The 15,538-nt window shown below is 39.9% G+C and overlaps 1 protein-coding gene across 1 annotated transcript in view; it reads left to right on the top strand.

Moving 5' to 3' along the window:
* AMFR (autocrine motility factor receptor) overlaps positions 1-15,538 on the top strand; it is a 58,076-nt gene that overhangs the window by 7,968 nt on the left and 34,570 nt on the right. The window contains exons 2-7 of the mRNA XM_005591964.5: positions 3,460-3,552; positions 8,596-8,760; positions 10,066-10,218; positions 13,229-13,269; positions 13,432-13,564; positions 15,316-15,449. Of these exons, the coding sequence (XP_005592021.1) occupies positions 3,460-3,552; positions 8,596-8,760; positions 10,066-10,218; positions 13,229-13,269; positions 13,432-13,564; positions 15,316-15,449 (719 nt within the window). The remainder of the gene's footprint in view (positions 1-3,459; positions 3,553-8,595; positions 8,761-10,065; positions 10,219-13,228; positions 13,270-13,431; positions 13,565-15,315; positions 15,450-15,538) is intronic.

Here is a 15,538-nt window from a genome sequence, read left to right as displayed (position 1 = left end):
CTTGGCCTCCCAAAGTGCTGGGATTATAGGTGTAAGCTACTGTGCCTGGTCAGTATTTGTAATTAACATATAATCATTATAATTAAGGCATTTTTCTATAAATAGACATGTAATGTTATTAATAATCATTAAGGTGTTTTAAAAAACTTTGTTTATAATCTTAAAATAATTTTCAGTTGCTTTCAATCCTTTGTAGCTTTGGTTACAAAGTTCACAACAGCTTTTCTCCTTTTTACATAAATTCCCTTTTTAGTATCAGTATACTCAAGCTTTTTTTTTTTTCCTGCTTAGCCATGTTAATTTTCAAATCTTCATTTAAATTAAAATAGGAAGTGGTTGTCTATGGGTGATGGGATTATAAGAGACTTTTACTTTTTTTTTTTTTTTGATAAATTAAAGATACACATTTTTTATACCTTATTTGAATTCAAAGACTTATTTAGGCTGGGTACAGTGGCTCATGCCTGTAATCCCAGTCCTTTGGGAGGCCGAGGCAGATGGATCACTTGAGCCCAGGAGTTCGAGACCAGCCCGGGCAGCATGGTGAAACCATGTCTCTACAAAAAAATACAAAAATTAGTGTGGTAGCTCACACCTGTAATCCCAGCTACTTGGGAGACTGAGACAGGAGAATAGCTTGAACCTGGAAGGCGGAGGTTGCAGTGAGCGGAGATTGCGCCATTGTGCTTTAGTTTGGGCAACAGAGTGAGACTGTCAGAAAAAAAAATAGACTTTTATTTAAAGAGTTTGAGAAATAGTAAATAATACTTTTTTTGTTTGATAACTTGAGATGTGTGTGACAGTGCTGTTTTCAATAGAGAAATGTTTAAGTGCCCCTAAATTTGTTTTTTTTCTCCATCATTACTCTCATGGTAGCCTGCTTGGCCTTCTGTTAAACTGCTTACCATGTTCTATCTCTTGTAGATTCTAAAAGTTCTTTGAGTTTAGGGTTCAGAGTTCCATCATTTTTCTGATTTCCCACATGCCTCGAACAAGTGCTAAATGTGTTGCATTTATTTTTTAAATTCGTATGACTACATGTAAAAACAGGAAGAATTCTTTTAAGAAATTGCGTCGTAATAAAGCTGGGGCATGTTTGTCTAGGGGATGTGACATGAGGGGTTGTGGTTTTGTCTTACAACATTTCTCTTAGTTAATGTGGCTGAGATTGACTGGTTAGATCACAATGAAGGTGAGTCTCTTTAGCATCTATTTCATCACCTTAAAAATGAACATTTCAAGTTACCTGAATTGTTTTTTCTTTTTTAAAAATTTTATATATTTTTCAGTAGGGGCAAGGTTTTGCTGTGTGTTCCAGGCTGGTCTCAAACTTCTGACCTCAAGCAGTCCTCCCACCTTGGTCTCCCAAAGTGCCCGGATTACAAGTGTGAGCCACCACGCTCCTGGTGATCTGGACCATTTTGAATTGGCCTGTTACACAAATTAGGATATTTGGGGCAACTAGTTTCAGCTTTTGTTCCTGGTTGTTTGAAGGATTTAAGTACTAAAACAGTTTATTTTTTCAGCAGAACTATTTTTGTTTCAATCCATTAAAAATATATTACATACTTTGGCCCATTAGGCAGACAGAATAGAACTAAATTTAATCATTTGTAATGAATCAGGGCTGCCCTTAACTGTTCTCCCAAGGGAGGGATGGTGTGAGGTACTAAACAGACCCTGAGGTGATCTCAGGGATCTTGCTTTCTTTTTTTTTTTTTTTTGAGGTGGAGTCTTGCTCTGTCACCCAGGCTGGAGTGCAGTGACCGAATCTCGGCTCACTGCAAGCTCCGCCTCCCGGGTTTACGCCATTCTCCTGCCTCAGCCTCCCGAGTGGCTGGGACTACAGGCGCCCGCCACCTCACCTGGCTAGTTTTTTTTTTTTTTTTTTTTTTTTTTTTTTGAGACGGAGTCTTGCTCTGTCACCCAGGCTGGAGTGCAGTGGCCGGATCTCAGCTCACTGCAAGCTCCGCCTCCCGGGTTTACGCCATTCTCCTGCCTCAGCCTCCCGCGTAACTGGGACTACAGGCGCCGGCCACCTCGCCCGGCTATTTTTTTGTATTTTTTAGTAGAGACGGGGTTTCACCGTGTTAGCCGGGATCGTCTCTCGATCTCCTGACCTCGTGATCCGCCCATCTCGGCCTCCCAAAGTGCTGGGATTACAGGCTTGAGCCACCGCGCCCGGCCTAGTTTTTTTTTTTGTATTTTTTAGTAGGACGGGGTTTCACCATGTTAGCCAGGATGGTCTCGATCTCCTGACCTCATGATCCTCTCGTCTCGGCCTCCCAAAGTGCTGGGATTACAGGCTTGAGCCACCGCGCCCGGCCTCGGGATCTTGCTTTCTTAAATTACTCTCTTCTGTCCCCTTTCTTTCTTCTTTAAAATTATCATTTGCTTTTAAAAGTAGAGGGAAGAATGACTTGGCAAGGGTAATATGGTAAATGTAGTGAATCAGAGGCAGAAGCAGCTTTACATTGAATTGGAGTTCCTTTTCATTTGCTCTCAACAAGTCATCTGTACTGTTTTTATCAAGGTCCTTTTGGCTTTTTGGAGTCATTCAGAGTAATGTGATACCCCACAGTAATCTCTGGGTTGGAGACAGCCAACTCTTCCATTTTGTAAGCATTAAGATTTGGTGTTTAGGTGTAAGGATATTCATCATTTAGGGTTTTATTTTGTTTTGTTTTGTTTTTTAAGTTTTCTCATAGACTGTTGAAGAAGGCCTTAGTTTTGCATTGGTATCCCCAGGTTGCCTTTCATCTCTTAGCCCCTCTCACCAGTTTTCTTTTCCTTCTGTTTTCCCCATTCCACCCCACTGCAGTGCCACAGAAGCTTTACTTCAAAGCCAACACCAAGCATGGAGCACATTTATCTTTTGGTTGAAAGATTTTTCCATTCCAATAAATGTTAAAATATTCTCTCTGTTATATTTTTTGGTTATTAGTTTCTCATGATGAGACTTTTTTTGTGACCATCCACACTCCTACCCCTGCCTCCTATTTGTTTGGCAGGGTAGAATCTCTGCCTGCTGGATTTTACTATTCATGGTAACTTCAATTTCTAGAACAGTTTTCTTTAAGGCTATCAAAATAATGTTGGAAATGAGGTACTTGGGAAGGACCTGCAGTTTACAAGGTTCATGTAGTTTTGCACAAAGAGTACAAAGTATACATACAATTCAGTTAAGGATGAAAGATAAGGTGGCCTGCTGGAGGGTGCATATTGGAAGAAGAGCTGTGACTTAGTTGGTAAGCTGGTGCCTCTCTTCCCAATCCTTACCCCTAACACCCACTGCCCAGAACAGTGTGCCTTTTCAGATATTACTTATCTTGCATTGGGAGAGAACCAGAAAGGCTCAGTCACTGGAAATGATGGCTGAATTCCTAATATGAGATTTTTAGAGCTGCTTTTATTTTTCAGCAGGAAGAAATAAACTTCCTTTCTCCGATTTGTTTACAGGTTCTAGTAAATACTGCTTGCTGTGTTTTGATGTTGGTGGCAAAGCTCATCCAGTGTATCGTGTTTGGCCCTCTTCGAGTAAGTGAGAGACAGGTAAGGCTACACTGAAAGGATGGATTCTTGTGACTAGATTTTTTTTTAAACTTTGTATTTCTTATGATTTCAGATGTGTGGAAAAGTTCCATGAATACTACAGAAAACTCCTATATACCCTTTATCCAGATTCGCCTGTTGTTAATATTTTGTTCCATTTGCTTTAATAGTCACTTTTTATTTATACATACTTTTGTTCTGATTCATTTGAGAGTAAGTTGTGGACATCATTACCCCTTTACCCCTCAATACTTCAGTTTGCATTTTCTAAGAGCAAAGGCATTTTTACAGCACAGTGATTAAAATTAGGAAATTTAACATTGAAAAAATACTTTGTCTAATCCACAGTTCATATTCAGTGCAGCCAAGTTGTCCCAATATTGTTTTTTATGGCTGTTTTTCTTCATGATTTTTAGGAATGTCGTTTTTAGAGAAGCCTAGATTTGTTTGATTTTGAATGATCATAAATGTCACTCTGTAGAATGTGGGTTCTTTTCCAAAAGAATTTACCAGGACAATTTTCTCTGTGGGAAGGTGAATTAAGAATTCTAAAAGCATAAAATTAGGAGATTTGTTCTTGTTTTGGGTGAGATTGTCTGAAACTGGAAAGTGACTCAGAACAGGCAGGGAACGCTTTCAATGAAGAATTATGCCACAAGCATACCGTATAGATTGGCAGTTCCCTGAGGATTTGAGTGGGTAGGGTGTAGATTTTTTTTTTTTTTTTTTTTTTTTTTTTTGAGATGGAGTCTTGCTCTGTCACCCAGGCTGGAGTGCAGTGGCTCAATCTCAGCTTACTGCAACTTCTGCCTCCCGGGTTCAAGCACTTCTCCTGCCTCAGCCTCCCAAGTAGCTGGGAATACAGGTGTGCACCACAGCTAATCCATGTATTTTTAGTAGAGACAGGGTTTTGCCATGTTGGCCAGACTGGTCTCAAACTCCTGACCTCAGGTGATCCGCCTGCCTTGGCCTCCCAAAGTGCTGGGATTACAGGCGTGAGCCACCGTGCCTGGCATGGTATGTTTTAAAGTAAGAATTTAGAACTGGCCTTCAAAATCACAACATAAGAACAAAACTGTGTTTTATTCTATCTTATCCCAGTGATAAGACACAGGAACCTACTACATGAAAAGCACAACAGCAGCTTTACTTTGTATTCAGAATGTTCCATTCTTTCCTTACCTACCCTTTTCAACCCAAATTTCCTTTTATAAAATCAACTGAAGACCTGGTTTAGAGCTGACATGTATTACTTGGTGGTTGAGCCCTTGAATGTCATTGTGAACAGGACTGTTTTGTATTCCCAGAGATTTTTCATTAGTTAGTATTCAGTACTTTCTCCAGTATCAACTCTAGAGGTCTCCCAGATAGGTTCTAAATGCTGTCTTTTTTTTTTTTTTTTTTTTTTTTTTTTTGGAGACAGTGTCTTGCTCTGTTACCCAGGCTGGAGTGCAGTGGTGTGATCTCTGCTCACTGCGGTCTCAACCTCCTGGGCTCAAGCAGTCTCCTCCCATCTCAGCCTCCTGAGTACCTGAGTGAGACTACAGGCATGTGCCACACCCGGCTAATTGTTTTGGTATTTGTAGAGACAGAATTTCATCATGCTGCCCAGGTTGGTCTCGAACTGTTGAGTTCAAATGATCCGCCCGCCTCAGCCTCCCAAAGTGCTGGAATTACAGGTGTGAGCCACTTCTACTGGCTTAAATGCTTCTTTTGATACTTCTTCAAGTTTTTCTTCAAATTTTTTATTTGTAGACCAGAAATTGGTCAGGCCAGGCAGACTTGGTGGATTGATCTGGCACCAGTGGGCTTTATATACTTGCTTTTCCCTAAAAGGTTAGTTCTATCAGGTTGAAATTTATAGAAAGTATAACCTTGGAGTATTTTAGAGATTTTTTTTTACTAGATCCAGAGGTAATTATAATGAGCCTATTTATTTATTTATTTATTTATTTTTTTGAGACGGAGTCTTGCTCTGTCGCCCGGGCTGGAGTGCAGTGGTGCGATCTCGGCTCACTGCAAGCTCCGCCTCCCGGGTTTACGCCATTCTCCCTCCCGAGTAGCTGGGATTACAGGCGCCTGTCACCTCGCCCAGCTAGTTTTTTTTTTTGTATTTTTTAGTAGAGACGGGGTTTCACCGTGTTAGCCAGGATGGCCTCGATCTCCTGACCTCGTGATCCGCCCGTCTCGGCCTCCCAAAGTGCTGGGATTACAGGCTTGAGCCACCGCGCCAGGCCTAATGAGCATATTTCTTATCCAGCTCCACTTTTGTTTTTTTCAGCATCGATCGCATCTTCCCTGCTGTTCTATGTTGGTTTATTTGATGTTTAATGTCATCCAGTAGCATCAATTAGGAACCATTTTGAGTTAGAAATCCCTAGGATTGACATGGGTTTGCTCTGTGGGTGCTTAAAGTTCTAGAAATAGAGTAATGCTAGAGGCAAAGACATCGAATATCTAAAATGATTAAAATGTTAAGTGGAGGTTTAGAGCAAGGAAGCTTTTTGATTTTTTTTTTTTAAGTGCTTAGTGCCTAGTATGGCACTTGTCTAACCATTTCACATATATTATGTATAATTCCCCCAAAAATTCTATGAGGTATATGCTGTTATTGTAAGACCTATTGTATAGATGAGGAAACTAAAGCACAGGGATGTTAAGTGACTTTCCCAAGGTCACACAGAAACTAAATGGCAGAGCCAAGTGGCAGTATCATTCAAAACCAGGGCACAAAATGTCCTAAGTTCACCTTGTACTTTTCCTGCATCAGGTCTGGAAACAGACATTCACCAGTGATTCCTAGTTCATGTTATTGGGCAATGATATTTAGAAGCCAAGTTGTATACTGACTGAGTGTGCTCATTGTTACTGGGGTGTCTCTGCCCTTTTGGTGGATCGAGTTAGGGCATAGTCTATGAGTTTTTTCCACTTTATTTTGTTCTCTACGAAAGATGTCTGGTCAGAGTACAGTGCGTTTAAGTTCTCAAAATCTTTAAGGAGTCACATTATTAATTTGTAGTACATTTTGCTTTTTTCTGTTTATTTTTTGAATTTCTGAAACAATTACATGGTTCCAAATTACATATAAAAGCATTCTTTTGGGAGACAAAGGTGGGATCACTTGAGCCCAGGAGTTTGAGACCAGCCTTGGCAACAGAGGGAGGCCCCATCTCTGTAAAATATATATATAAAAAACATTAGCCATGATGTCATGTGCCTGTAATCCCAGCTACTCAGGAGGCTGAGGTGGGAGGATCACTTGAGCCCAGGAGATTGGGGCTGCAGTGAGCTATGACTGGGCCACTGTACTCCAGCCAGGATGACAGAGTGAGACCCTGTCTCTTTAAAAAAAAAAAAAAAATATATATATATATATATATACACACATATATATATACGCACTTAGAATCATGCTTCCATAATTATCCTCTTCACTCAGTTCTCCCTGAGCCCCCTAGACGGCTTGATAGTCTATTTTAACATGTGGGGTGAACTAGACCCTCCTTATTCTCTCCTATTTCAGGGTTAGTGAAGATTGTTAAAACTGGAAGCCCTCTGTGTAAAAGAGTACAGTAAAGCAAATATGCATACACACTGCCCATGAGAATATATACTTACAGGACTGATTTGGAAGTTAGGTAGATTTTACTATAAACCATAAAAACATTTGCAATTTTTGATTTGACAGTGCTGAAGTAACTCATACAAAGATACATACAAAAATATTCAGCACAATTTTTTCTTTTTTTTTTTTTTTTTTTTTTGAGACAGAGTCTCACTCTGTTGCCCAGGCTGGAGTGCAGTGGCACGATCATGGCTCCCTGCAACCTCCACCTCCCAGGTTCAAGCAATTCTCGTGCCTCAGCCTCCTGAGTAGCTGGGATTACAGGCATGTGCCACTGCTCAGCTAATTTTTGTATTTTTAGTAGAGACAGGATTTTGCCATGTTACCCAGGCTGGTCTCGAACTCCTGGGCTTAAGTGATCCGCCTGCCCTGGCCTCCCAAAACGCTGGGATTTTGTGTGTGAGCCACCACGCCTGGCCCTCATTGTAATGTTTCTTTGAATGGTGAAAATTTTAAAACAGTTTCAGTGTCCATCTTTAGCCATTAAAACGGTATATTGGTATATTCAGAGAATATTCATTGACATTGGTAAGGTTCTCACAATACGATAGGTGAAAGAAAGCATTGTGCAAAAATTAATGTGTCTTGCACATAGGGAAAAGACAGGAAAATTCATAAAAATGGTAAGGCATCATTTTTTGTTTTCTTTGTCCTTTTTATGCCCCATTTATTATGGGCTGGCAAGTGATTGTGTTATTTTTTAATTTAGTAATTTTTTTAAAAAAGTCTAATCTTTTCTATTGTGTGAGAATCTGGAAGGTAGAAGTAGTAAAAATGATAGCCCTTACCATTCTTTTTCATTGTGCATTAAAAATGTAAGCATTTTTTTCTTTTTTTTGAGAGATGGTCTTGCTCTGTCGCCCAGGCTGGAGTGCAGTGGCATGATGATGGCTCACTGTAGCCTTGACCTCCTGGGCTCAAGCAATCCTCCCACCTTAGCCTCCTGAGTAGGCCTGGGACTACAGGTATGCACCACCACTCCCAGCTAATTTTTGTTTTTTTGTTTTTTTTTGGTAGAGATGGGTTTTCACCATGTTGCCCAGGCTGATCTCAAACTCTTGAGCTCAAGCTGTCCACCTGCCTCGGCCTCCAAAAGTGCTGGGATTACAGATATGAGCCACTGCGTTGGGCCTATTTCTTAATACATAAGTTACTAAACTCATATCACTATCCTTTGAATAGCTAACATACCATAATTGATTTAGGGTTATAGTCCAGAGTTTATAGATTACTTTCTGGGTGTCTTACCTCTGTTCAGATGGCTGCTTTTTGTTTTTTCTTCTGTTTTCTTGAGGACAAGTGTTAGAAAGCCAAGTGTGGAATACATCTTCCATAGAAACCAGCTTTTGTTATGGTAACTTCCCTCAAATGGGGTAGGTGTGATAGTACTCACCTTCATAAACATTTTTCTTTTTTAGCATCTCAAAGACAAATTTTGGAATTTTATTTTCTACAAGTTCATTTTCATCTTTGGTGTGCTGAATGTCCAAACAGTGGAAGAGGTGGTCATGTGGTGCCTCTGGTTTGCCGGACTTGTCTTTCTGCACCTGATGGTTCAGCTCTGCAAGGATCGATTTGAATATGTGAGTTTTTAGCCAAGCTTTTTGCTTGCTTAGTCACACGTTTGCCAGCTTTGAATTGTGTAACGTGAATGAGCCACAGCAGGCATGGTCAAGGTGGCTCTCCTGGGAAGACTTCTAGATCAGGCCCCCATTGCCTGTTTCTTGAAGAACTTTCTACAGCAGCCAAGAGATGCAGAATCGTAGTCTCCTGGTGAGCTTTCTTCCCAATCCCATAGTGTTTACATTACAGCTCACGTGGGGTCACTTCACCTATGCAGACTGTTTTGTTCACAGTGCAAGGAAACCTTGATACATAAACAATAAAATCTGGTCTTTTCTAGATATTTTCTGTTCCAGTCTCCTTCTGTCTCCCCCAGCTTACCCTGGTTCCTGGAGCTCTTCTTTCTGACTAGTTTATACTCTTTCCACCCCGGGCCAGGACTGAATTAGTTCCCTTAGCTTCCTTGGTTGCAGAAGTGAATCCTTTTGTGTCTGGTACAAGATCTGTCACTTGGTTTCAGATCATAGCTGTATGGGTGAACCCCCACCCATTAGTGACCTGAAGTAGTCTCATGAGTCCCAGATAAATGTGCACCCACAATGCTGCCCCTCAGTTAAACCCACTCCAGGGCCGTGTTTTTCCCTGTCTTTACCCAGTCCACATGGACCTTGCACCTTGGTGTGAGTTAATCTCACTCTCAAACCTTTATTTCTTTCACATTCAACCCTCATTTGAAGCCACAAACAGGAACTTCTAACCTCCCAAACTGGTTTTTTTAATCTCCGCCTGCGACCTCAGGAGTTACAGCTCCAGGCCTTCTTTTCAGACAGTTGCCTCTCTTTGCATAGTGCTGACATCACATTGTAATAGTGGTAAATCTGCGCCTGGATTGCATTTCAGTTGTTCTAGCCCTAATAGACTGGGAATGCCAGTTTCAGAGAGGAGGACTAGAGCAAGATTAAGAAAGAAATACAACAGAACAGGCATGTCCTGAGTCCTGTTGAAGGTGAGAGGAGAGAGTTGTATACCCTCAGAACATTGCTTCTAGGGGTTTATAATCCCAGTGCTAGGAGGATCCTTGAGAGTAAGGGATAAAAATATAATGCATATTGTTATATTCAGTATATTATATGACAGGGATCTCTAAATATCAGCTCATGCTCATATTTGGGTTATTGTAGAATAGGACCGTATAGTAGTGGGATGCTTTTCTGTGCTTAGCACAGAACCCTAAGTAGAGAAGCCAAGATGGACCTTGAATTTCTCAGTGAAGTTTAACACTTCCATGAAGAAGAATGAGCAGTTTCCCACTGTGTGCATTTCAGCTTTCCTTCTCGCCCACCACGCCAATGAGCAGCCACGGTCGAGTCCTGTCCCTGTTGGTTGCCATGCTGCTTTCTTGCTGTGGACTGGCGGCCGTCTGCTGCATCACCGGCTACACCCACGGAATGCACACCTTGGCTTTCATGGCTGCAGAGGTGAGATGCTGGACGCAGGACTTTCTCAGATTGTGTTTCTGTCTGTTTTCAAGGAAGCTGGATGTTTGACAGGTTATTTTCACCCAGGAAATGACAGATGGATATTTGGTCTTTCATTTTAACAAGCATTTCAGTTCCTTTTTGTGTGCTGGGTACTGGTACTGAATGCTTTTGTGTGGTATTTTATGTAATTCTTTCTTTACATAGGGGATAAAGATTTTACAAAATGATGAATATGTAAATTTTGAAGGAAAAATCTGGTCTATTCATGAATACTTTAAGATTTAAAAATTTTTTACTCTTTTAAACCTTTCTGAAAATACCAATTTCTGTTCAGTAGAAATAAAAATTCTCCAGCCTGGCCAATATTGTGAAATCCCATCTCTACTAAAAATACAAAAAAAAAAATTAGTTGGGCATGGTGGCGCACGTCTGTAGTCCCACGTGCTCGGGAAGCTGAGGCAGGAGAATTGCTTGAACCCAGGAGGAAGAGGTTGCAGTGAGCCAAGATCACGCCACTGCACTCCAGCCTGGGTGACAGAGCGAGACTCCGTCTCAAAAAAAAACAAAACAAAAATTCTTTGTATGTCCTTATATTTAATGGCTGTATTTGCTTTTTCCTTAGTCCAAAGGCAAAATACCCATAATTAGTATTGTTAATTAAAAAATGAGATATTAGATAAACTGAAGCTAATTGGCTAATGTCAAAACACTTACTAAATGTGAACTACTAATTGGGAATTTGGTAGAGCAGAGTTAAAGTTTATTTCTGTTTGACAGCATTCATTTTGGAGTACATTTAGTAGTGTAAGTAAAATTAGAAAAGGAACATTTAAATATATAATGTTAATTATCATATTATAATATAATTAAAATACAATAGTCCTAATATAAACACTAGGATATGTAATCTTAGGTGAATACTTTCTGTATTTTAAAAATATGCAACTGTATTTCATCTTGACACAAAACCTGTTGAAAAATCTATTTATAATGACTTATTGCTTTAGGTATATTATATTGCAAAGCACAGTTAGAATGCTACTTACATTTGCCTTCTTTTGGTTCTCTAACTTTCAGCTAATATTAGTCCAAACTTTGAAAAGGATATACCTAAAAATAAACCCAATTAACTTAGGCCTGTCAGATCATACTATAGTATATACTTTTATTTTAGCTTGTTAGTGTTTATTCTTTTAAGATAATTTATCATATTACAGATTTGATATTTTAAACTAAATAATTTCTTATATTCATAGTGTTTCTCCTGTAAAATATTTTTCACTTACAAATGGGAATTTAATCTAAAACATAAACAATGTAATAGTTTTATTCTACTAGATTAAGAGGACTTTGTTCTTTTTTTTTTTTTTTTTTTTTTTTTGAGATGGAGTCTCGCTCTGTCGCCCAGGCTGGAGTGCAGTGGCTGGATCTCAGCTCACTGCAAGCTCCGCCTCCCGGGTTCACGCCATTCTCCTGGCTCAGCCTCCCAAGTAGCTGGGACTACAGGCGCCCGCCACCTCGCCCGGCTAGTTTTTTTTTGTATTTTTAGTAGAGACGGGGTTTCACCGTGTTAGCCAGGATGGTCTCGATCTCCTGACCTCGTGATCCACCCGTCTCGGCCTCCCAAAGTGCTGGGATTACAGGCTTGAGCCACCGCGCCCGGCCGAGGACTTTTTTCTTAATGAAAAATATATATATATATTTTTTGAGACAAGGTCTCACTCTGTTGCCCAGTCTGGAGTGCAGTGGTGCGATCTCGGCTCACTGCAACTTCCACCTTGTGGGCTCAAGTGATCCTCCCTTTTTAGTCTCCCCAGTAGCTGGGGCCACAGGCATGAACCACCATGCCAGGCCAATTTTTGATTTTTTTGTAGAGATGGGGTTTTGCCGTGTTACCAGGCTGGTCTTGAACTCCTGAGATCAAGCAATCGGCCTGCCTTGACCTCCCAAAGTGCTGGGATTACAGGTGTTAGCCACTGTGCCTGGCCATCAATTTCTATAATAAAAAATACCCTTCAAGACCAGCCTAGCCAACATAGAAAGACCTTGTCTCTACAAAAAAAAAAAAACAAAAAAAGTCACAAGAGGCTTATTTTGTCTGCCCCTCCCCTCCCCCCTTCCCCTTCTCCCCTTCCCCCTCTCCCCTCTCTCTTCTCTTCTCTCTTCTCTCTTCTCTCTTCTCTTCTCTTCTCTTCTCTTCTCTTCTCTTCTCTTCACTTCTCTTCACTTCTCTTCTCTTCTCTTCTTTTGCTTTTGACAGAGTCTAGGGTCTGGCTCTGTCACCCAGGCTGGAGTGCTGTGGTGCAATTTCTGCTTACTGCAGCCTCCACCTCCCAAGCTCAATCCATCCTCTCACCTCACCCTCCCAAGTAACTGGGACTACCGGCACGTGCCCCCATGTCCATCTAATTTTTGTATTTTTTTGTAGAGATGGGATTTCACCATGTTGCCCAGGCTGGTTTTGAACTCCTGAGCTTGAGCAATCCTCCTGCCTTGGTCTCCCAAAGTGCTGGGATTAAAGGTGTGATGTGGCTGGCCTTATTTTGCTTTTGCTTGCTTTCATTCTTTTTTCTGCTGGTGGACAAAGGGAGTGCACAAAGCACTAGGGAGAGAGCAGGTCCTCATGTCTACGATAGCAGTACCTGAACTATACTTGGAGTTACAGCATCACCCTTCTGAGTAATCAGTGATAGTGACTTAATGCTGTGTGAAATAGAATTGATGGTCAAACTACCAGGATAAACCTCAAGATTGTAGGGGGATTCCCAGGGGATAGGTGTAATTGGTTGTCACTTATTAACAGGACTTTTCCTCAATAAAAGTTGAGTTTCTATGTCATAAAAATATTTTATGGAACTTTGAAGCAGAGAAAATAAAATAATGGGTAAACTTGAACAATCTGCTTTTTAATTGAACTGAGAAATGTTTGTCTTTTATCATTTTATAAAAATAAGTTTGGTCTGAGCAACGCTAAATTTTACTAAAAAGAAAATATCCTTTTTTATAGTCTCTTCTTGTGACAGTGAGGACTGCACATGTGATTTTACGGTGAGTGAAACTGGAGAGGGAGGTGATTGAGGCCTACTCATACAGTTGATTTTAAGATGTAGCAGGTATGAAATATATAAAAATCTGACTAAATTACAGTATGATTAAACCAAATTCAGTTGTAACAGTAAATTACTAAGGTGTTTTCTCTCTTCATTACAGATACGTAATTCACCTCTGGGACCTCAATCACGAAGGGACGTGGGAAGGAAAGGGGACGTACGTCTATTACACAGACTTCGTCATGGAGCTCACTCTCCTGTCCCTGGACCTCATGCACCATATTCACATGTTGGTAAGTTTCCTCAGAAGAAGCTCTAACAGAGGGCAAGCCTTTCAGAATCAGGAACAGTAATGGTTTCTTTATTAAAAAATGAAACTTTAGGAATAAGATGCGGATGGACTACTTAAAAGACTAAAAATGAATGTGGCTGCAAACCCTCCCTCTTTTTGCCACTGGGTGTAAGGCAGTGCCGTGGAATTGCTTTGGCTGGTGCCTAACTCAGGAGGTGTTTGTTGTCCTGGGAGACTTAGTTAACTCTGCTGACCAAGTCAATAGATTATTCTTTTAGCATGAAAGTAAGGAGCTGCCTTTCCCCAGTTTCTATGGCTTTAAATATTTAGCAGTTACTTTGTAGGTGGTAATGGGAATTCCTGCAGTGTTAGCTACTTCATGGATTCATACATTTTCCATCTTTGTAATTAAAAAAAGTCTTTATACTTAATTCCTACATTCCTACTACCATCATTGTTTACATTTTACTTTGATATGTTAGAAGTTACAGTGTCATAGATCTGCTTCATTGGTTGGCCTTTCAGTGATCTAGTAATGGTGAGAATTAAAATAGTTGGTGGGCAGTTTATTTAAATTATAAGCCCAGTAAGTATCATTTAAAAATTATTGGGCTAGACATGGCATATTTCTAAGTCTGCTTTTTGAAAGAAACTTTGAAAACATACTTTTTAAAGAAAGCATGTAATTCTTTTTTTTAAAAAAAGAGGCTCGGCCGGACGTGGTGGCTCACGTCTATAATCCCAGCTACTGGGGAGGCTGAGGCAGAGAATTGCTTAAACCTGGGAGATGAAGGTTGCAGTGAGCCGAGATCGCACCAGTGCACTCTAGCCTGGGCGACAGGGTGAGACTCCATCTCAAAAAAAAAAAGCCTCCCTCCCCCCTCAAAAAGGGGACAAATGGCCAAAGATAACTCTTAAGATTTTTTTGTCTTCTTTTTTTAAATTTTAATTTTTTTCCTCATGCTTGTTTCCTGAAGATTTTGTTGTGTTTAACTGCTTCTTTTAACAGTTTTCTTTTTATGTATTTGAGTACATACCTTCATAAATTGAGATATTTTAGACATATAGACATATAGTTTTAAAAATGTATTATGAACATTTTCCTATGCTAGCATCAGTTCTTCTAAGCCGTTTTAATACTTTCAGGATAAAAATGTCTTCAGATAGCTGTACCATGATTTAATAAACCACATCTCACAGTGGGTTATTTAGATTATATTCGGTTGTTTGCTATTTCACATTTTTACATATTTTTTATCATGTATTAGTTTGATAAAATTAGTTATATCTTGCTTTTTTTTATTTATCTAATATAGTCTTCCCATAATTGACCTTCAGAACTGTTACATATACAAATATAATAGTGTAATATGTAGTTGTATAATATAAATAAATGTAATTAATGAGTATATAATTTTACATTATATAAGTTTACAACCTAACTGTTCTTCTGCTGGACATTTTGTTCATTTTCATATTTTCTCTTTTATAATTTCATGGATAGACATCTTTTTGCATAAAGCTTTTCCATTTCTGATGAGTTTCTCAGGAAAGATGACTGGCAGTGGAGCACCTAGGCAGACGAGGATATGCCTTGTTTAGAGTAATGAGATACATCTGTGTATTTCCTTTCTGAAAAATATTGCAGTTCACCATCGCCAACAGTGAAGAGCTTCTGCTGCATACTGCGCCTTCATCACTAGCAAGTTCATGTTCACTTTTACCGTGTATTTTACTCTCTTTCTTTCTAAGTTATTTGGCAACATCTGGTTATCCATGGCTAGCTTGGTCATCTTTATGCAGCTTCGTTACCTGTTTCATGAGGTGCAGCGTCGAATTCGTCGGCACAAGAACTATCTGCGTGTGGTTGGGAACATGGAGGCCAGGTGAGGAAACATAAGTTGATGTTGCCTAAGTTTACTCATTTTAGCTTTTTAATAACAACAGATTCCAGAGTATGTCAGAATGCATGTTT

The sequence above is a fragment of the Macaca fascicularis genome, chromosome 20, assembly GCF_037993035.2.
Source record: "Macaca fascicularis isolate 582-1 chromosome 20, T2T-MFA8v1.1".
Taxonomy (NCBI): Eukaryota; Metazoa; Chordata; class Mammalia; order Primates; family Cercopithecidae; genus Macaca; species Macaca fascicularis.
This window is presented reverse-complemented; position numbering and strand designations above follow the sequence as displayed.